General features: G+C 33.0%; 4 protein-coding genes across 4 annotated transcripts in view; 3 read left to right on the forward strand and 1 right to left on the reverse strand.

Annotated features, from left to right (window-relative positions):
* Positions 1-1,239: 1,239 nt before the first annotated feature.
* On the forward strand, positions 1,240-7,417 carry LOC108728549 (facilitated trehalose transporter Tret1). The gene is made up of 7 exons (XM_018457150.1): positions 1,240-1,445; positions 1,694-1,829; positions 2,159-2,329; positions 4,390-4,538; positions 4,754-5,289; positions 6,593-6,728; positions 6,960-7,417. The coding sequence occupies exons 1-7, from the start codon at positions 1,404-1,406 to the stop codon at positions 7,284-7,286; spliced, it is 1,497 nt and encodes a 498-aa protein (XP_018312652.1). The 5' UTR covers positions 1,240-1,403; the 3' UTR covers positions 7,287-7,417.
* A 1,661-nt stretch (positions 7,418-9,078) lies between these two features.
* On the forward strand, positions 9,079-11,722 carry LOC108728840 (uncharacterized). Its single transcript, XM_018457640.1, has 3 exons — positions 9,079-9,403; positions 10,631-10,812; positions 11,428-11,722. The coding sequence occupies exons 1-3, from the start codon at positions 9,206-9,208 to the stop codon at positions 11,720-11,722; spliced, it is 675 nt and encodes a 224-aa protein (XP_018313142.1). The 5' UTR covers positions 9,079-9,205.
* A 1,216-nt stretch (positions 11,723-12,938) lies between these two features.
* On the forward strand, positions 12,939-14,240 carry Rpp21 (ribonuclease P protein subunit Rpp21). Its single transcript, XM_018457646.1, has 4 exons — positions 12,939-13,118; positions 13,184-13,242; positions 13,707-13,798; positions 13,871-14,240. Exons 1-4 carry the CDS (start codon positions 13,115-13,117, stop codon positions 14,184-14,186), a joined length of 471 nt encoding a protein of 156 aa, XP_018313148.1. The 5' UTR covers positions 12,939-13,114; the 3' UTR covers positions 14,187-14,240.
* A 943-nt stretch (positions 14,241-15,183) lies between these two features.
* Cad87A (cadherin 87A) overlaps positions 15,184-23,216 on the reverse strand; it is a 266,762-nt gene continuing 258,729 nt past the window's right edge. Inside the window, 17 exon segments of the mRNA XM_018457631.1 lie at positions 15,184-15,820; positions 16,325-16,350; positions 16,353-16,519; positions 16,590-16,691; positions 16,763-16,887; positions 17,056-17,191; positions 18,164-18,339; positions 18,532-19,076; positions 19,245-19,467; positions 19,541-19,738; positions 19,846-20,139; positions 20,478-20,722; positions 20,878-21,177; positions 21,546-21,761; positions 21,840-21,972; positions 22,383-22,636; positions 22,813-23,004. Coding sequence (XP_018313133.1) covers positions 15,704-15,820; positions 16,325-16,350; positions 16,353-16,519; positions 16,590-16,691; positions 16,763-16,887; positions 17,056-17,191; positions 18,164-18,339; positions 18,532-19,076; positions 19,245-19,467; positions 19,541-19,738; positions 19,846-20,139; positions 20,478-20,722; positions 20,878-21,177; positions 21,546-21,761; positions 21,840-21,972; positions 22,383-22,636; positions 22,813-23,004 — 3,449 coding nt within the window. The 3' untranslated portion in view covers positions 15,184-15,703.

Raw genomic sequence — 23,216 nt, forward strand, 5'->3', positions numbered from 1 at the left:
AATTACAAATTTTGGACAAAACGCATTTTGAAAGTCTGCTCCCCGGGAAAAAATGTTATATAAATGGATATATTTTATATATAATTGTATATAAAATGTCAATTTTTTATATAATTGTATATAAAATGTCAATTTTTTATATAATTATATATGAAATATTTTTTCCCGAGTCCTCATATGTATATTTGAGTTTGTTGTTTGCTATTTTATTTGACTGTATGTATTTTGAGTTATGCAAATTTAAACAATAGCATGGCATTTTGCTAATATGGGCCTCTATCCCAGGTAGAACACGGAGTCATAATTAAGTCATAATGGTATCACAGGACGTCATCATGATGTCATTTGATACCAAAAAATTGACTTATAAGTGACGAATGAGGTCATGATGATGTCCTCATGACTTCTGTGTTCTACTTGGGATGCGTGTTGATTATTCACGGCCTCTTTTTTGAGGTTTTCAAATCAAAATAATTATTTGATAATCGATTGTTAGCTCTACTGTTACTCTATAGTTTATATTATTATTATTTTTAGTACTGAGATTTTTAGTACTGGGCAGCAGCTAAATACAGAAGTTATGTGTATACGTATATACATTTGCATACATTCTAAAATATTTTACTTTTTTGTTAACTTTGTAACCAAACACTGTATTTTTTTTTTTTTTTTAAATAAAACCAATTTTTTAAATCTATTTTTGTAGGAAGCCAAATTACCATCCCTGTTTCTCTTCGAGTCATTAATGTAACATCGCCACATTTTTGTAAATAATGTCCTATGTAATAAATGTTTCGTAACTTTGAGTTTAGAATCGATTAAACGACACTTTGACGAATATGTAATCATCAAGTTTTAAATTTAAATTTTGATTATTAACCAAGTTGTATAAAATGTAAATGGGAGGCCGTAATACCACCATCTTCTCTATTATATAAAAAACTTTACAGGGATTAAATCTGATTTATATAGGGCTCTAAATAAATCTAATTTATCGATTGTGTTTCTCACATATACGGTCTAAAAATGAGATTATTATGATTTATATCTGTTTAAATCCGGCTAGATAGAGACAATTTACAGATCTAACTCTGATCTGTGTTGAAACAAATATATCATATCTCAGCAGATCCTTTTTCCTGAATGCAGGAAATCTTACTGTTTTTCTAAAAATTATATAAGCTATATTCTTACTGCTATCATTCTTACTGTTTTTCTAGGAATTACATAAGCTGCAATGATTATGACGTGAGAACGAATGTTCATTAAAATTGCGCTTCGAAGTTGCTACAGTTCTTCCATAACAAATAAAGCGAGTAACATTTGTTTGTCACAAAATTTAAACATTCAAGTTAAACATCCTCATATTTTCTCAAAACAGTGATAATACAATAAATACAAATATGCATCTACAATTAAATGTGCGACGAGAAGTCCTGTTTTTGGTATGTAATTAAGTTAAATACATATGTAAATATATTTAATAAGAAAATGAATGATCTGTAATTACTAATTAATGTGGTTTATGACAAAATCTTTATGAATTGGATTTACAAAAGAAATTTTAGAAAATTGTAAGTTTAGATTTTTCAAATAAAAAATAGAATATTATTAATTCTAATACGATAAAAATAAATACTACTATATATTATTATTTAATTTCTAATTTCTATGTGCGTATAATCTGTCGCAGTTCCTTTACATATTTCTTAGCAATATGGCTTTAATTAACGAAGGAGCCACTCAAGGATATTCCGCCGTAGTACTTCCAATATTAAAGAGTAACACATCCTCCTTAACTTTAAACGAAATGGAAACACTTTTTTTCGGTAATAATTTTTTTAATAAAAATGTTTAGTATTTCTTCTTACTATAAAATATTTTATTATTAACACGTTAATAATTCTTACTATTTAATCTTTGCAACACTTAATATTATGATTTTCAATACAATTGCTGATAACATAATCAATAATCTTTACATATTTTTATTACTACATATTGCACACATTTGTATTTATCATAATAAATTGAGAAAATAAGAAGGTAAATTACATAATTTAAAAAATTGATAAATATTGTACTTTTACAAAATATTAAGAATTAAGGTTTATAAAATGCTCTTATTTGCACATAATATTGGAAAACTTTTGTCTAGCTTCTACGGTATCTATCACTCCACTCATTGGTAGTCTCATATGCCTTATTACGATGCATTATGGAAGACAATGTACCATGATAGTATGCGGTGTAACCTTTTCTTTGGGATGGATTTTGATTGCCAGTAGTTATAATGTAATACAACTCTTTATCGGTAGAATGCTAACGGGTAAGAAATTCGTCGAATTGTAATTTATATCCATTTCTACCAAATTAACTTTACTCTCAATTTAATTTACTTTTTATTTTTTCTTAGGATTAGAAAACGATAAACATCAAATTAAATAAAGATTAAAGTTAATCTACATTAGTATAAACGGACATTAATCTATGAGTATATTCTTATTTATTTCTTACCAATCGCGCGATATGTAAAAATTGTATGTATGTTGTTGAATAGTTCTGAAAAAGTAAAAATCAAGATGCAATTTTAACCCTCCGTTGCTAAAGTTGGGATAAAAATGATCCCACGGTTCGTTTATTTTATATTGCACATGCACTGTTTATCTTATGGTTATGTGGTCTCGGCTATTTTCAACTCGTTCACTACACGGTTAAAATCGTTTAGGTAAGTGACATATCCCTCCACATAATTCTTGTTTATTCAGATAACATTTTACATTTTATAATAATATTTACTTGTTTACTATTTTGAGACTAAGGCAATAAGCTAAAGATTTTTATAACTATTTTGTGCAATGTCTTTCTAGTTATTTTAATTATATATGAAATATTTTGAGACTGAAGCAATTTATTTATATAGTATTAGTCAAAGCATTTTTGTTTAATTTAAAGTATAAATTTATAAAGTATAAATGCATAAAACTATATTTTTATTTCTAAATAAACAGGGGATAAAGTTTCATATTATTATATACTTCTTTCACTTATTTTATACATTAATTAGATGAAAAATGAGCACGGAGTCGAATCGACTCCATCTTACTAGATATATCCTGAAAGTCCACCTTGCCAACGGAGAGTTAAGTATCTAGATGAATCACTAATAGAATAATTAACACTAATCACTAATGTGTAAGAAATTTGATGCATACAAGTCGTGTGTAATTAATAATTAATAAACTTAGTAATTACTTAGAAAATTAATTACAGTAGAACCGTTTATCCGAAATTGTTGAAGGACAAAATAAGTCCGATAAATGGTTCGGATAACAGAAGTTCACTAATTTTCCTCAATATTTATTAAAGCCGTACACAAACTGTTACATAACGCTGCATAACTCATAAAGCATAAGGCGTAAGAAAATCAATAAAAGTATACGAAATGAAGAACTCTGATTGATTCTTTATGCCTTATGTGCTATATAGTGCGCATTATGCAAAATTAAGTCTGTGCTGCGGCTTTTATTTCCGATAATAGGAGATGACATTTAGAAAACTGAAACCGAGCATGTTGAGCTATTATTATTCGACTACGGTAATGTAGTTCGAATAATAAGAGCTCACAATCAGCTATAATGAGTTCTAATATTCGAAATTGAACATAAATTTGCTCGTCTCATATCCGGTTTCACTAATGTAAGATTTACTTTAATTTTTTAGCTGTTTAATTTAATCTTTATTTTATTCTAATTTTTAGGACTAGAAAAAGATAAATAGTAAGTTAAACCAAGATTGAAATTAATATTAGTGGAAACGGACATAAATGAAGTACAGATAAATGGAGTTCTACTATATATACATATATATATGTATGTATATATTAAATACATATATATAGGGTATCCCACTTTAAACAATGCATTAAGATTTTTCGAAAACTATGGTAAATATGGAAAAATGTTTCAAACAAAAGTTCTATGGTTCGGAAGAGGAGGTTAGCCACCCAAAGTCAAATCAATGGTACCTTCTTATATCCTCCTCCGAACCATGTAACTTTTGCTTGAAACATTTTTCTGTATCTACCATAGTTTTCGAGAAATCTTGCATTATTTAAAATGGGACACCCTGTATATAGAATAATATTTTTAAAATGCATGTGGAAAAAATTTCTTTTTATATTATCATCTTTAACTATAAATGAGTTATATCAATAAAGACATGCACATTGCAGCACACGTGTATAACATACAAGCACGTTTTATCAACTCTATAATTTCCTATTAATGTTAAAAAGAGAGAAAACAGATTCTTTTTTAAATTAAATTAGCCGTTTACTTAACGATGAGAATAATCTGTATTAATTAAAAATGTTTAAAAAATTTTCAGGAATTTCCATAGGTCTTGCTTCACCTTCCATTGAAATTTATTTATCAGAAATTTCTATACCCGCATGGAGGGAATTTGCTACAATTACTCCAAATATAGGGGTTTCCGCCGGAGTTTTACTCGTTTACTTTCTAGGATTTATTGCACAGGTAAGAGCATTATAATCTTAAATAATCTTTTATTGATAAGAAAATGATCTTTGACAAAATACTAAATTTGTTATAATTACATCAAATTTTTTTCGTACGACAAAATAAAATTTTAATTATACAAAATTATATAAATAAAATTTAATGAGAAAGAAAAGGAGAAAGAGAAGAGAATTTACATTGACAATTTCTTTAAAACATTTAAATTATTTTAGAACAATTGGAGATTAATAGCAGCATTTTTTACGATACCTTCGATAACTCTTGTTCTGTGCAATATATTTTTTCTTCGTGAGAGTCCTATGTGGTTGCTCTTAAAAGGTCGAAAGGAGGCAGCTAAGATCGCTTTACTTCGCATCCGTGGCTTGCTTCAAGAGACGATAGAATTCCAGGAAGAATTTACCAGAATGATGAATTACAATACGCTGACAAACGATTTGAAAACGTCCGAAAATTGTCAGATAGCCTCCTCCTTGACTACGGAGATCGGGCAAAAATCGTTTCTCATGAATGTATCTAGCAAGCTAAAGAGCATTAGGAGAATAATTCTTTTACCCGAAGTGTGGAAACCGACTGTGATTTTAAATTTCTATTTCTTTTTTCAAAGATTTAGTGGGACGTATGTAATTATATATTATTGCGTCGATATAATCAGCAGAATCAATATTACAATTGATCCCTTCTTGATCACTGTCATAGTAGGAATTATCCAAGTAGTATTTAACATAATCAGCGCTTGCTGCAGCATGAGGTATTTTTATTTATTATACGCATATATACGAGTATACAGAATGTTCCATTTTAAATTGTTGTATGATTCGGAGGGGGACATAAGAAAATATCATTGATTTGATCTTTGGGTGGTGTCGCCAAGATCAGATCAAGGTAACATCGATTTTTTTAAATAGAACCCCCTATATTTCATTACATTTTCTTGTAGCTTACCTCGAGAGCTTATTTTCAAAATACTACAATAAAATATTTTTTCATTAAGTATTTTTCCAGTTATAAAGCTCGAAAGTTACAGTCAACGCTACCCAAGGTCAAATTAATGGTAGCTTCTTATGTTTCCCTCCGAACCATACAACTTTTGTTTAAAACATTTTCTGTATCTACCATAGATTTCGAGAAATCTTAATGCATTATTTAAAATGGGACACGCTGTATATATATATATATCGTACGATATAAAATATTATATATTATACTTTAGTGATCTAAATATAAAACCACTCTGGCGGAAAAATTTTTACGAAAAACTACCTCGAATGAGATAAGATCTTGAAAATTCTTACTGTTAATTTTACATAGATGTTCATATGGACATAGAGTAGCGTCGTTTGTTTGAAAAATCAAGAAATGATTTTTCATTCTCAAATAATGCCACTCTACGTCCTATTACGAATATCTATGAAAAACTAAGAATTTCTAAGACAAACAAACTTTATTCTATGTCCTACGAGAAATATCTATGAAAAATTAAGAATTTCTCTTGTCTCAATCTATGTAGTTTTTCTGTACTTTCTCGTAAAAATATTTCCATCAAAGGCATTCACATATAAAATGCCAAAAGGCAATATTAGCTCTATTTCAAGCAAACACAAATATTAATATAACTGTTATATAACGAGTAGGTAATTAACATGTATATTACATGTAACATACATGTTAGTTGTAATTTTCCACCCATAGATGTAATATTTGTAATATAACATATATTACACTGTTGTTATATTGTAATTACATCGAGATAGAAGAGTACGATTTGTTAGTATTACAGGACGTCAATGTTAATCAAATATTCTTGGTGTCCTACGATACCAACAAATCTTTGTTCTATAATTACTACAAACATATATTATATTACAAATGTTATATCTAAGTTATATCTAAGTGGGAAATTACAATTAATCTGTATGTAATACTATTATATGTAATATTATACATGTTAGTGACATGTTATACAACAGTTATATAATATTTGTGTTTGCTGGGATCGTTTAGACAAATTTGATTCTGAAAATTTTATTATAATATGGTTTCACATTTACTAGAATTGGTCGTCGATCGATTTCAATTGTATCCGGTACTGGTATGTCAATCTCTTTGGGTGTCTTAGCAGTGTACCTGCAATTTTTTGAAGACACTGGCGTTGCGGCTATACCCCTCATTTGCATCCTATTTTATGTGGTAAGAAAATAACATTTTTAATAGAATATATTTGTAGTATTTCATCCACTAGTTATAATTTCTTTTCATAGAGGTAATTATGAAAATGATTTCGAGAGATTTAAATCCAACACTTATTAGATCCAACGTAGATTGAACTTTAGATATTACTTTTTGAATTTCGCAAAAAAGATCTAATAATATATTAGCTATAGTTAGCCATAGAATTCATGATTAATCTATAAATCGCAGGCATTAGGAGCATACGGATTCTTTTCGATGCCTTGGTCGATGATTCCGGAACTATATCCTACCAAATACGTAAACTTTCTCGGGCCTCTTACTATCATCGTCGCTCTTTTATACGACTATATCGTTACACAATTGTATCCAATAATGATAACGTATAACAGAAATGGTACCATTTACTTTTACTGCATAATGTCTATTATAGCCACTATTTTTCTAATAATTGTATTACCGGAGACACTAGGAAAGACGAAAACAGAGATAGAAGAAGCTTTTAGGGGTAAGTTGCAGATAGACGAAACTTTTAAGAAAATTGAAGATGCATATTAAAGTAGTGAAGTAACGAGCAATAAAATATTGATGAAGTAATTTGTGTAATTCGATATAAAGTAATGCGAAAACGTTTATACGTGATGTAAACATAACAATTGTAAAATAAATATTTATCTGGAAAAAATAATCAGCGCTAATCTTAGTATTGTAGTTAACAGAAAAATTATTAGAGTATCTACTGATTTTGTATGTCCTATAATAATAAAACGATCTTAGACAATAAGCTTAAGAAATTATTTTTTAAATATCTTACAATTAATCCAAAATGTAATGATCATGTTCATCCTTTTCTCTTCAATGAAAAGAAAAACAAGAAAGGTAAACCGTGTAAGAAGTTCAATCCTATAAGTATGGAAAAAGAACAAATCGATTATTCACAGTATATTACAATCGTAATAAAATTAAAGATAAGATTCGTACTTAATAAATAAATGAATAAAATTTGTAAAATTTTCAATCATTACATTTTGTACTAAGAGTATATTTTAGAATCAATTTTCTTTATTATATCACTACAAATGTTATGCAGGGTCATGAACGAAACGTAATGTTTAAAATTTAACTGCGTTCCGATATTCACGTCAATGCTGAAAATTTACCTATAATGCACGTAATGAAAATTGTAGATTTTCAGTACTGGCAGTGAATTTTGGAAGCAGAATTTGATTAAAAGCATGTTATTTGTCACTTATTTGCTTGATAATATAATTATTTTTCCCGTTGAAAAATTATTAACTAAATTATTTAACTTACTCAAAAAAGAGAGCAGATTATCATCATTAGTGAGGATTATTCTGCTATTAGAACTTATCGCGACATAATTTGACAGCAAATTATCAGTATAATTAAATAAATTATTTAATAAACTTTTGCTCATCGTTTTCGCTCCCACTTCGCTCCAACTATCTCACCTCGGGAGGTGGATTGGCTGGAGCGTTCACGTAGCAATTGTAGCATTCGGAACAGTAATGGACCAATCGGAGCGTAGCGTTCAGAGCATTTGAAAGAAGCAAGTGGACCGCAGCCTTTAATACGTTACTGAAACCTCCTTCAATGCGCAAGCGCCAAAAAAGTGACACATCTAGCAACACTGCTCTTGAGGGCCAATTTCACCAACGCCAATTGGCTTAATTGGCCGTTGACTGATCAATCGCGTTTGCTGTTTAATAGAATTGACCAATTGCGGTTGACAGTTAATCATCGGGTGCATTCAGTATCACGACCGCTCACTGAGCGTTCAGTGAGCTCTTGAATCTGTTTGGTCTATATTTTTAGTTCTAACGGAACATGCCAATCAGATGCAAGAGCTCACTGAGTGCTCAGGGAGCGGTTGTAGTACTGAATGCACCCATCGATTAAGCTTATGGTGCGTTCGGGGAGACGCTAATAGCGCTACTCTGTCATTCTATCTTCGTTGTTTATTAGTAAAACAAGGATAGAATGACACATAGCGCTAATAGCGTCTCCCTGAACGCACCTTTAATCGGCGTTGGGCTGCGTTCGGAAACATGACCCGAGTGTCCCCGCGTGTCGTTTCATCCTTGTTATTAACCCAATGTTATGCCTAGTTTATGCTTCGGTCTTAATCCTAAAATCCTAAAATTTAGCCAATGGAATACAGATTTCAGTTAGAACCAGTTAAAACTGGCAGCCCTATTGGATGAATTTTAGGATTTTAGAGATAAGACCGAAGCATAAACCAGGCATTAAATAAGGATAAAATGATACAGGGGGCACCCGAGTGATGATTCCGAACGCAACCTTGTTGGTGAAACTGGCCAGTGCTGAATCTCTGGTTGGAGAAAAAAAGAAGAGAAATTGAAAATAGAGAAACTGGAAAAAATTCAATTCGTTGAGCTGTTAACAACAAGAAACTGAAAGTCAGTCATTCTTCAATCAGTGGCGCGTAGTGAAGGATGGAGAAGAGTACGTTTGCGTCGTGCTCGAATTATTTCGGCAGATTGCGGGGCAAAACACGCAATATCGACGAGGGCATTGAGAAACTTTCTGAAACCTGGAAAACTCCACAACTCCTCATTGGCGGCTACGCGGAGCGTACGGCTGAAACTAATGTCTACCTGGAGGGGTTGTGGGAGTCTATACGGAATATTAGCGTAAATATTGTTCAGTTAATATTATCTCGGAGATTGCGTTCCTCAACCCTCCGTATGTGATTCAACATTTTTTTTACTGCTTTCTTACTCCAACCGAATCACTGGTGCCTGGTTGTTTTTCAAAGGATCTAAAAGATTTGAAAAAATTTGTATACTCTTTCAACATTCAAGAATAGGATTTGATAATTATTTAGAATACCATACCTCACCTAAAATCATAATAAAAATACACTCATTGGACGCGTTTTCATTCAAAATGAAAGAATCTGGCAAAAAAATGCGGCAGGTCTCGTGAACCGAGATATTAAGCGTTGAAATTTGATATTTTAGAGGTTAAGATATCTGTCATCTCTATCTCGATACAGCGCTATGTATACGTTCTGTTTTAATTACACAAATTCATTGCTTTAAAAAAACATAAATTCACTGCTTCAAAAATATAAATTCATTGCTTTAAAAACACTAGATACTATAAGTATCTGGAGACACGGTAGTGTCTCGACACTAAGGACCTATTGTTCCATCTTTTGGTAAAGTTTACCTGTTAGGTAAATCTGACAATCCACGTACGTGATTTGATAATCTTGCTACTAACAGGTAAACTTTACCAAAAAGTTGGAACAATCGGCCCTAAGACAAGTTCAAAATAACTACAAAGTATCATTGATTACTTACAAAAATTTGGAATAAATGTTTTATTTATTTACTGGACAACTAATTTCAGCATTGCAATGTAACTTTACATATACATAATTAATCTTAATATATAAAGTACTTATTAAAAAATTGTGATTTTTGTCATTTATCTTATAATACATTTCCATACATTTTTATTAGAGCACCGATTTAAAAAAGTACTACTTATTTTAAAATAACTTATGATCCTGATGGTAAACCGTCACTAAAAAAATTTGTTGTACTATTTTTAAATATGATTTAGATTTGTTTGCGTCACTGTGACTACACGCTCCAACATATTCCTACCATAGCTCACTCAAACATCATTATTTAAGTAATCATGCTATGAATGTGTTCCAAAATTCACTGCCGTCATAGTTCATGTTACACCTGTTACAGATTTACATTATTAGCAATGAATTTTAAAATGCAGTCCAAATTATATCTTTAATGTACAAAATAAAATATCATATATTATGAGTAGTGTATTTACTATGAAGAAATTGTGAAGTGAGCATTTGATTATATGTATTGTGCAATTAATCATAGGTTGCGATAGAAAAACTTCAGTCAAAATTGGAACCATCCTTGGATAAGACAGATCAGTTACTGAAAGAATCACAAGTGATGTACAAAGATTTAAAAGAGCAGTGCGACAATTTGGACATTGTTCTAGCGGAATATGGCTATCATTATGATGAGAGTAACGGTGGACAAGAGAATCATTCACGGTACTATATTTTTATTTACTCCTTTGAATTGAATAAGTTTTAGATCCCTGAGATTTTTTCTACATTTGCAATTTTATATACAGAATATCATATTACAGAAGCTAAGTTCAATTTAATCACTCAAGTTTTAAGTGTTTATAATCATCATTTTGTGTTTATCGTTTATTATGTAAAAAAATAAAAGCATTAAAAGCGTCTAAATCTAAAGCAGCCAGAAAGTATATAAAGTATAATATGTATTCTAAGTTACTTACTATAATTTTTTAATAATTATAATGTAACGAACGAAATGTTAAAATTAAAAACGGATTCTTACGGATTTTTATAGATTTTTTTTCTAACAAAGAGTTTTTTAATTGAAAAGTTTTAGAAAGCATTAAAAAAGGTAAACTCGTTATTTGCTACGCTGTGAACAATTCCGTATGGAAGTAATATAACTTATTTCTACCAATGTAGATTAACTGTAATCTCGGTTTAATTTACTCTATCTTTTCCTAATTCTTAGAATTAAAAAAAGATAAAAAGTAAATAAAATCAAGATTAAAGTTGATCTACATTGGTAGAAATGAACATTAATCAATCATAGTTGTTCATGATGTTTTCCTTTCTTTTTAGAAACGATAATCAGAATTCCATGAATAACAATGCTTTTGATACTGAAGAAATGCTTGATATGGAAGTTGAATTTACGCCGAACTTGACATGGAAATGTAAGGCTAAATCCAGAGAATCGGACTCATCCAATACAAGCCAGAGGAATACCATCAAGGGTATCACAACGCCTGTATTCAAAAGTCTAGAATCAGTTTTACAGTCAGAGATTCTGAATGGAAAAGGAGCGTTTATATATAACACATCAGTGCAAAAATCAAATTATTCAAAACAAATTACAAAAGTATTGAGGAGATAATTTCGATTCCATACATATTTTCAGCTTTTCTAGTTTTCAGCAATATAAAAAAGAAAAAATATATCTGTTTAGTACATTACGACAGCGTAATTAAAAAAATGGTTTAATAAAAATGATTAAAATATTGATTGGAAAATAAATTAAATTTAAATGAATTTATGTTTAATTCGATTCTTAAAATATAAATACACATTCAATATTAAAATGCCTATAACGATCGAAGCTGGATTTTTAATGTTTAAATAATTCAATTTTGAATTATTAAATATACTATATATGTACTTGCATATTTGTAGTCTTTCGAACTGCGCGCCGAATTCTTTTCTAGACTATATAAATGTGCAATTAAACTACTGTACTAAACTCGCGAATTATAAATTGACAAGTAATTTTAATAATTTTCATGCTCAATCAGGTATCATATTATAAAGATGTTAATATGTTGAAAAACTGCAATTAAATTTATTTTGAAAAATATTACCTCGGTCGCGAGTCGAATCCGGATCTCTTGTATTCCGTACGAGCGTCCTAAGCCATTAGATTACCGAGGCCTTAGTAATGTTCTTCGCAATAATTGGTACATTTAAGGAAACAACGTCTTTTTCAGGCGACATAATATAAACAATATTATTTTAGACCGTTTATGTGAGAACACAATCAATATTAAAATGTCTATAAGAGAATTATGAATTATTTAAGCATTGAAGATCCGGCTTCGACCATTATAGGCATTTTAATATTGATTGTGTTCTCATAAACGGTCTAAAATAATATTGGTTGTATAAATACACATGTTTATACATTGTTGTATGTATATAAAGTGTGCAGGATAATGTTCGCATTTTAATGTTACTTGGCTAGATTATACTATAATTTTTTTATATATAGTTATACGATGTAACAAACGAAATGTTAGAATTGAAAATGAAACTAGTCCTTACGGATTTTTATATGTATTTTTTACAAAGAATTTTTTAATTGAAAAGTTTAATAATAAATATTGTGAGAAAAATAAAATTGTTACTTGCTATTATTTGCTCTAGCCTCTGTATTTGTTTAATCTCCAAAGAATTTACTCTAGCGAGGCTGGTATCATTAAAATAAAGGCCTGTTCTTTTTGATTGAACTTTTGCACCAGTTCATCTTTCTTCCTCTTTTTTCCTCTCGAAGAGAAAAAAGTGCAAAAGTTCAGCCAAAAAAAAAAACATCCCGCACGGAAGTAATCTAACTTAACCCAACCGGTTCAATCTAACCTAACCTTAAAAGTGTGAAACTGTTATTGAGGAGTTGATTACTGACACATTGAATTGTTTATGATATTTTTATGACAATATAAATTGTCAGGCTGCTGATTATCGATCCAAGTTGGAGCAATAAATAATAAATTTTATAATGAGTGAGTTAAATATTATTAAAATGTTTCTGAATATACATTGTTGTAACATATACACATGTTTATAGAAAAGAATCAAATTTGCCAGCACAAAGATGTTTTCCAAAGAATGAATTATTTATATCAGGTATGAATAATTATGAAATTTATCATCTATCAATAAGCGATATTTACTTACCCATTATGATCATTTTTACTTGATAAAATAATGTAGAAACAACAAGCAATAAAAAAATTTCTACAAAAAAACTATAGGAGTCAACCTCTGATTGTTAAAAATTTTGAGATATACATTATACAATATTAATAGTAGTATATAATTTCATACATTTCGACTCCTCATTAAGGTTGTAATGCTGAAGATGACTCAAACAGGAGTCAAAACGAATTATATGGTACTGTTAATGTAATATATATCTCAAAATTTTTTAATAACCAGAGATTGACTCCCCCCCTATAACCTTTTTGTACGAATTTTTTTTATTGTTTGTTGTATTAATTAAAGGAGTCTATAACTCATTAGTTTCCAATTTAATTTCATTATTAATGTAGAAACATATGCTGTCATTGTGATTTAATATTTTATTGCAGGCTAGTCACCTAATGGCATTGAAGAATCGAGTTATGGCATCTTACTTTGGTAACCATATGTTCGCTTGTGCTAAGAAGGCAGTATTGCGCACGTAAGTTTATATAGATGATTTATCATAAAGAATTATTTACAGGGGAGTTATGTTAACGATTCGTTATCTTAGGGAACCAAATTTGAAAAGAACTGTATGTAAATGTTGTCAAAGTCCACTCATACCTGGGGAGACAGCCAGAGTTAGATTAGTATCGAAGCCTATAAAGGGTGTCAAATGGACATGTTTAACTTGCATGAATAGTAAAAGATATCCTACAAAAAAAGGATACAAATTATGGCTTGATCAGCCAGAATCACTGGTTCGAATATTAGATTTTACACCAAAATCAAAGAACAAAAATTTTCAGCAACTTAGCTCTAAAAGCAATCTTGAGGAAGTAAAAGAACAAACTGAAAAAAACTATCCTAGAAATCCTACAAGCTGAATCGTTTTAGACAATGCCAATGAAAATGAAAATAAAGAAGAGCAGTTGATCTCAAACGGTTCCATATATTTTACAGATTAACACAAGATCTGGTGTATGAATATTTTTTATTAATGACTTACATAAAATATGTTACAATATTACAATAAATTTGTAATTAATAAAACAGATACTTTTGCTAACTGGAATATTCATAACCATCTAGTAATATCATGATACCGATAATAGTTTTACATTAAATGTTCTTAGAAATAACTCGATCGTAAGTTAAGTTACTGTTGTTATCGAGTAGTTGCGATACGTTTTTTTTTTTACGGAAAGTGACATCCGCAGGGAATTCCCGAAGGTCACGATCTCTGTGTTCTCAGCCGAGGACGGTTTGTGAAGTCGCTATTAAAGTGTAAAGTCGACATGGTTTTTGAAGGCAAGATTATTTCGCCGTAATGACACTGGAATTCGCTGCGAGCGTCATTACTTCATCTAACTATGATATGACTATGTCCGCCCACCGCCAGTGACTCCTGCAAAATCATTACGAGTTAAATCATCACACTCATACTTGGGCGCAATCAAATCACAGTTTACTTGGAAAGAAGAGAAAATATCAGTCATTTAAAATATTCTATCTTAAATAAATATACTAACACGAAATTAACAGTACTAACTTAGAAATTATACACACTATCTTAATTATAAACGTTCCGTTGTGCGTGTAACAACAATGACGCAATTGTTTGTTCACCAAATACAGCAATTCGCATCGCTTAGATGCCAGAACGTGGCAGTGATCGTTGTAAAACGTACAAGATGCGTTCGCGTTTCGAACGCACGTACGTATCTCGGAAACGCATAAATATTAAACTAACGAGAAAAGTAATACAAAAACTGGGCTGGACGGAATCTACACATTCACTTATATACATATATCTGTCGTGCCAAGCTTCGGTCGTGTCGAGTTATCTCACACATAGTATCTATTTTACCTAGCTTATATTCTTCTCTCTTTCTTTTCTTTTGCTTTTTTTGATTCTTCTAAAAAGTAGTTCTAAATAAAGTCAGACGGGACCCCAGGTTGGCAACGCACACATATATACATGCACACACCAGCTACAGGGATTAATTACTCCAGTAATATTGACTGTGTCGTTCGTCGTCACTCTTCATCATGAGTCCTTTCGCAAGCTCTCGCGGAAGAGTCTGAACTGAAAATGGCAAAAGTCACGCAAGTGAGAAAGGGCGGATCTCGCGAATGTTGTGTCTCGTGTTTCATGTCATGTCGTATCGTGTCGCTCTTCTCGTACACGCGTCTACTCGCAGGACAAACCCGACCAATATTTAACTCGGTTATTGTCAAAGAGGTGTGTGCATGCGAGTCGCCCGAAGTACGCTCCGAAGAGGCGCGTGCAATGAAAAAGAGCCGCGGACAAAGAGGTACAACGTACGGCGACGGAGCTTATTTAGAGATAGAAAGGGAGGAGGAGAGGATGGGCTGAGTGTGCCCGTGTATCAGAGCTGATTTATATTAGCCCCGAAACGAACTGGGGCTGGCCGTCGCGGTCGACCGTGAGTTGCGGCATCACGTTCGGGGAAGGCTGAAACGTTGATCCTTGAAAACCCATTGCCGATTCGTATAACTGAAGCATAAAATGAAAAATTACGTGTTTAGGAATTATGTTTCACAGTCCTTACAGAAATACAATTTAATACTGGAAATTACTTACTTCGAGTATTAGAAGCACAACAATGAATAATAGTGCTTTTTTAATACTTAAAAAAAAATAATTAATCACTACTTTTAGTTATTAAATTTCTGTAAGAGCCCGGAGATCAATTACACTGATATTTATTATGCATTATTATGACTATTTTTGTGTATTGATTCTTAAAGCAAAAAGACACTAGGGCAAATATTCTATTTATTTATATATAATGCACACGTCCTTTTCGTTACTTCCAAGTCGTGTAATTCATTACTTAATTCCAATATCGTGCAACTGATATTGATTATCGTAATTTTCAGAACACTCCATTACAGCTAAAACCATGATCTCAAAGATAGAATCACTAATGAAAATTAAGTCTGTCACTGTAACGAGGCTTTATAGTCTTATAATACCCATTAGCATTACTCGACTTACATTGTGATTTCCTGGAAGCGTCGTGAATGCCTGTTCGTAGGCAATGGATGTTGGATGGTTGCGTAAGTGTTATCTTGGGATGTATCACCCATGCCGACGCTTACACCACTGCCCCGTCTCTCGCCACCGAGACCGCCCTCGGGCTCGCTGAATACTTGCATCGTTAACTCCTGCTCCTCGTAGAGCTTCAATTTTCTACAATCGAGAACAATACTTCGTCATATATCACATGTAAGGTCATGCATGCGCGAGAAATAAGACTTACTGCTCAATCCATAGAGGATTCTCCGTTGTGTTTAATTCGTCAATGATCTGTTTCTTAATTAGGCCATCCTTCTTACGTATATCTCTTGACACAGTTACCACCCTGAAGCATCATTGATGTAGATGTATTGAATGAGTAAGATAAGAACATGTCTGAAATCTTTGTATTCTTACCAATTGCGTAGACAGCAACAAACGACTGTAACAGTAACCGAACCTACGAGTAGAACAACTAAAAGAGCTATTAAAGCAGCGAGTGCAGGATCGAAAGGTTCTTCTTGAATCCCAGCATATGCGGGCTGAAATAATTATAAATTTTATGCATATATTCAATAATTTTAATAATATTATCGGTTATTATACTACAAGACTTATTTTATCTAGTTTACTATTATAAAGTAATCTAATTATAAGTATTTCTATAAAGTAATTTCTACAGTTTTAAATCGCGATATCACGGTACTTACCACAACATTCTCAATGGCAAATCCAGCGTAGTAGTGTTTTAAAAAATCATACTTCGCATCAATGACTTTGAGTACATGAGGTATCGGTGCGATAGTTTGAGTTTTCGGTTCGACAACGTGCAAATACATGTCGCACCTAAAAAATTATTTCATACAAATGATATGCGAAATATATATATATATATATATACATACGATCATAGGCGCCGACTTACGAAAAATATTGGGGGGGCACCGAGAAATATTAGCAGGGAACACAATAATATCCACTTTTTTGCGGTGCTACTGATAGAAATAAATCGCTGAAATAACTATCTATCAAATTAGTGAAAATTTTAATGATTTTAGCGATTTATTTCCATCAAGAGCATCGCAAAAAAAAAATGGATAATGTTGTGTAATTGACATCCACTTCTTCAGAAGACTGTAGTGTATAAGATATTTTGCGGTTACAGGAAAAAGGCACTCATGTCCTCTCTCAGGTTTCTCTCTGGTACGTGTATGTGCAGGTACACTAGGGATTTCTTCCAGGGGCATATTCGAATTCCCATCTGGGTGCTCCCTGAGTGTCATGTCATCCTTATTATTTAACAAACGTTAAACAAGGATGACATGACATCCGAGGAGCACTCTAATGGAAATCAAAACACGCCTCAATAAGCGACTCACAATCAGTAAAATACAATAATCATCTCTCATCCTTGTTTAACATTAGCGAACATCAAGAATGTAATGTGTCACACCGTGTCATTACACCGTCTCTTGTTGGAAGGCACCCTAGGACAGTAGACGACGTGCCAGCGCGAGCATCACCATTTTTAATTCGCCGCATCAACGTTATGTATAACATATGTCATGTGGCCGATGTTTTCTCACAGTTTTGATCGCAGAAATTATTTGCAATTGTTAAAACACCGTTTGTTAAAAAACCAAAAGATAAAAATTATTGAGGAGGCATTGCCTCCCCCAATAATTTTATTGGGGGGGGGGGCAAAAAGTGGTTTGCCCTCCCGTAGTCGGCGCCTATGCATATGATATATATGTACAAATTGTGATAGAAAAATTTCAGAAAGAATTAGATCAGAAGATTATATATGCGTGTAATTACCATTCTCTGCGGATATGTCCAGAAGCATCAACATGATATCTAATATCGTCTACTACGACTCTGCTTTGTGTAGCATTGGATAACTCTGAAACAATCTCATCGCGTTCGCTATTCACCTCCTCCGGAGGCCGAGACAGTATGACTCGTATTAATTGAGATGGCTCAAACACCCATACCTTGACAAAAAATAAAAATTAATTAAATTTGTAAAATGAAGATATTTAATATAGCAATTGTGTCACATAAAAAAATCTTACAAACCAATATACTAATAATAATATCATGTCACATAAAGCCAAGTAATGTTAATGTGAAACTAATATTATTATAATAACACACACACACAATGACAATTGCAAAAAGCTTACATGAACTCTCGTCATCGCGTATCTTTCTGGAATGGCCGTCTCCTTGGCGATAACTTCGACGATAAATCTGTCTTGATTGTATTCCGCCATGTATCCGCTCGTAACGAGTTTACCATCCTGCGTGACATTGAATGGACTTGGCACTATCGAGCCGCTCGGCTTTTCTGAGTCATATTTGTAAAGATTCGCGCTGGCGACATAGTAATGGAGAGTACCGTTGTCTCCGACATCCAAGTCAGAGGCAGTTACTTTGGTCACGAAGTCATTTATGTTCGCCATAGAATTCACGCCGGCATAATAATCATTGCGCTCAAAGATGGGCGGATTATCGTTTTCGTCCAACACAGTTATCGTTACGTTCACGTGTCCGTGTTCTGGATTGTGAGTCAACAGTCGGCCGGATTGCGCAGGATTGATGTAAAGATCGGGATCGTTGGACGCAAGAATAGAGAGAACATATTTGTCTCTCGTCTCGCGATCAAATGATTTGTTCGCATAGATACTGCCGTCAGATTTGTCCATGTAAAAAGCGTATCCTTCGTTTCCTTAAAAAATAAATAATACATTTGTAAAATATCTAATCTTACTATAAAATTTTTATAGAAAAATCATAATTTTATTGAAAAGTAGCTTTTGTTATCAAGAAATTATAAGGTATAATTAAAAGAAAAGTATGATTTTAGATATCTTGTGTATATTATTTATATATTTACCTGCTTCTATGTAATAATAAACCTTGGCGTGTCTGCCTTCGTCTTTATCCTCTGCTGTAACTTTGCCAATGAAATAATCCTTTGGTCGATTCTCGGATACATGGAAATTATATTCCTCGTAGAATTGCGGCACGTTATCGTTTGTATCGACTAACTGAACTGTTAATAAACGAAGTGTTTCGTACGCTGTAGGACTCCCATGATCGGCTGCCACAAGAACAAGCTGAAAGAAAATGTACATAGAATTCCGAGCTCATTAGAGAAAATATCATTTATTACTTTCATATATTACTTACTTCAAATTTGCTCTTGATCTCGCGATCGAGGATGATCTTCGATCGAAGTTCGCCGGTCTCTTGGTCTATAGAAAATTCCTCAGTTTCTTGAACGTTCCTATTGCCGACTTTCAAGTGGTAGCTAACACGGCCATTCTCGCCAGGATCTCTGTCGATTGCTTTTACAGTTAATATTAGATAATTCGGCACACCTGCATTCTGAAAATTAACCACCAATTAATATATTACATTAGTATTTCATATATTGTATTGATTATTTATGTTTATTCTCGACAAATAAAAAATATTCTTTCTTCTGTACGTACTTCTGGCACTTCCACGGTCGCGTTTGTCAGTTCCGGCATTACGAACTGCGGTTTGTGCTGATTCACAGGTGTGACTCTTATGTCGACATAACATCTGTCCGAGTGTGGACCACTTCCGGCGCCATCACGTGCTTCGACCTCGATCCTATAAGAACCGGCTCTGCCGAGGAGGGCGGCTGCGGGGTACAGGATGCCAGTTTCGCGGTTTAATGAAAACGATTCATTTTCGTTCCCATTGATGATTGTGTACCAGACCTCGCCGTTTGTTCCTTCGTCCTGATCTGCCGCTCGTACCTTAAAAAAAACAACATAAATATGTTAATTTTATTATAAACTTTAAGAAATTTTTTTAAATTTTATATTATATAATATTATATTATATATTTTATATATATGTTTTATGTAATATTAAAAATCTTGCAAAGAATATTTGAAATTAAACATAAATTGAGAAGGAATTTCCCTCGACATTTTCGCTATGAAAAGATTGACTTCAAGTTTTATAGAATTTTTTCGAATATTTTTTATATTAAAGAAAAGCTTGATCATAATTGAAAAAAATCCTATCTGTTTTTGATGTAAGTTATTACTGTATTTAATGGATTATTCGGGGTGATTTTAGATGACAATACCTGCAAGATAGGTGCCGGAGGATTAACGGACAAATTCTCCGCGACAGAAGCTCTGTAACTGTGTTGTGAGAATATTGGTCTGTTATCATTCTCGTCAATTAACTTGACAACCACCGGCACGGTGGTGCTTCGCCGGGAATTTATATGGGCGCCGTCGCTGGCCATCACCGTTATGGTGATTTCCGGTGTCACTTCTCTATCGAGAACTGTAGCACCGCCTACAGTAATCTCTCCGGTTTCATGTCCTAAAAATTGCGTAAAGTCGTGTGAATATTAAAGAATTAAACCCTATTATTATTTTATATTGATGATTAAAAATCCAACGAAGTAAAAGATATTCAATTTATTTAGTTTTATTTTACAACCAGAACTATGTAATCGATCGTATTTGTTAACTTACCTATGTTAAAGTCAGCAGCGTGTTCTCCAATCAGGCTGTAGCTGACATCGCCGAAAGGTCCCTCATCACCATCCGTAGCTTTTACAACGGTAACGCGAGTGCCAGGTGGAGAATTCTCTTTTACCGATGCATTATACAGCTCCTTCTCAAACTTTGGATCCTGATCGTTTACATTAATCACAGTAACGGTAACTTTCGCAGTCGTGGAAAGTTGAGGCACTCCGGAATCATAAGCGACCACTGTGAATTCCAACTGCTTTGTTTCTTCATAATCGATCACCTGACTAGTTCTTACAATCCCTGTAAACAAAGGCGCATTTGAAGGGAATTGATTTTTCCTAGTAAAAAATATAAATTTATATAAAAATATAAATCTCACATGAGAGAGAGAGAGAGAGAGAGAGAGAGAGAGAGAGAGAGAAATCGTTATAATGCACCCGATTATCATTTTTACCTAATTTATTTATTCCTCAATGAAAAGAGTAATAATAATATGGTGAAAAAAATTCAAAGTATTTAAACATTCTTTACTCACAGAAATGATTTCGAGATTAATATGTCACTTATGTATAGTAAAGTGCTGCTTGAGTAAGCAAATTGATTTGCGACAGTGACTTTCAGTACAGGCTTACATGAAACTGACATGGGATTCACGACGAGCAACTTACCGGTAATATTATCAATATTGAAGTAAGGGCTTGGCGGATCGATGGCGTATCCCGCTATGTTACTATCAGCGTCTGTTGCCGTAAAAGCACCCACGACAGCACCAGTGGGTTGCTCCTCTTGCATCTCTATCAGATACCGTGGACTTTCTCGAGTCCACGGCTTCAGAAATTCTGGCGCCATGTGGTTCACGTCGATGATAGTGACTACCAGCTTACCTATTAAAAATTGTATGATGCACGCCAAAAATGACACATAATGTTTCGTATTATTTTATGGAAAAATATATTATTTACCTCGTCCCTGCTGCAATGTAGGTGCCGTGGTATCGCTTACAACAATCGTAACGCTTACCGTCGCCGCTATATCACGATCCAAAGCTCGAACGACAGAAACCTGTCCGGTAGCGCGATCGACTGCGAAGAAGTCCTATGAAAATAAACATGATAAAAATAAGTTAGCTGAAAATAAGGAAATACTTTAAAAATAATACAATACACATACACACACACACTCTTCAATATAATTGGTTCCTATACTTAGATCCAGTGAAAAACTAAAGGCAAGAACCAATTATATTAAAGAATCACTAAGCGCTAACTGATTAGTTTTCTCTGCTAAACGCAGCCATTATCTATAAATCACATGCTTTATAAAATATACAATTGATCAAACGTATTAATTATTTACTATGTTTTAGAAAATTGAATAATATAGATCTTTTATCTGTACAAAAACATTTTTTTTTAATCTTTATACATATACGTGGATAGAACGCGAATTTACATAGATCAAAAAGATTTTCGAAATGAGAGTTAAAACGAAAACGTTTCTCGTACCTTAAAAGATTTGCTGTCGTTGACGCGTTGGCCATTTCTATCAATAGCGGTGATTGGCTCGGAAATAGCGAAGTTCAAAGCTTCGAGATTCGTGCTGTCCGGATCTGTGGCTTTCAATGTTGTGAAAACGGTGCCGATTGGCGTGTCCTCTGTAACTTCGGCCAACTGCGTTTCGGGCGTAAAATACGGTGCCTTGTCATTACTGTTCTCCACTTCGATCATCAGCGTCGTCGTTCCGGTCAGGCTCGGTGTTCCTAAAATAAAACGCAAGAATCGAGTGAGCATGGAGTCAATTGCAACAATTTTAGCGACACGTTAAATTGCGCTTCGCAAAGTAAAAAATTTAGCTTTCGTGCAGAGCGTGTATTAACACTAATACTACCATTATTTTCCGTTTAATTTTTCCAACCAATCGTGATGATAAAATTACCTTTGTCGAACGCTATGACTTCTACGTGATACGTGTTCTTCTCGTCGTAATCCAATTTTCGGGATACTGTGACGACGCCGGTGGTTTCGTTGATGGTGAAATCGTCGAAAGCTCCTTTCTGTATTCTGTAAACCAACTCCGCATTAACTCCGCTGTCAGCGTCCGTCGCGGTTACCTCCTCCACGACAGTTCCTGAAAAGACGAATACAGTCAACTACCACAGTCAACTTAATTGCCGAGATTAGTTCGGTAAATGGTAATGAAATGTCTCGCAGTTAGAACGTAAAGTTCTCTTAGCGGACGGGCATCGTTCCAAGCAGATATCCCATATCCGGTGACCTTGATTACACCCTCGAGATTGCTCGTAATTGCGCAATCCGGGGACACGCACGATCGTTGTTAAG

The sequence above is a fragment of the Mycetomoellerius zeteki genome, unplaced genomic scaffold, assembly GCF_001594055.1.
Source record: "Mycetomoellerius zeteki isolate Tzet28-1 unplaced genomic scaffold, Tzet1.0 scaffold114, whole genome shotgun sequence".
NCBI classification, from domain to species: domain Eukaryota; kingdom Metazoa; phylum Arthropoda; class Insecta; order Hymenoptera; family Formicidae; genus Mycetomoellerius; species Mycetomoellerius zeteki.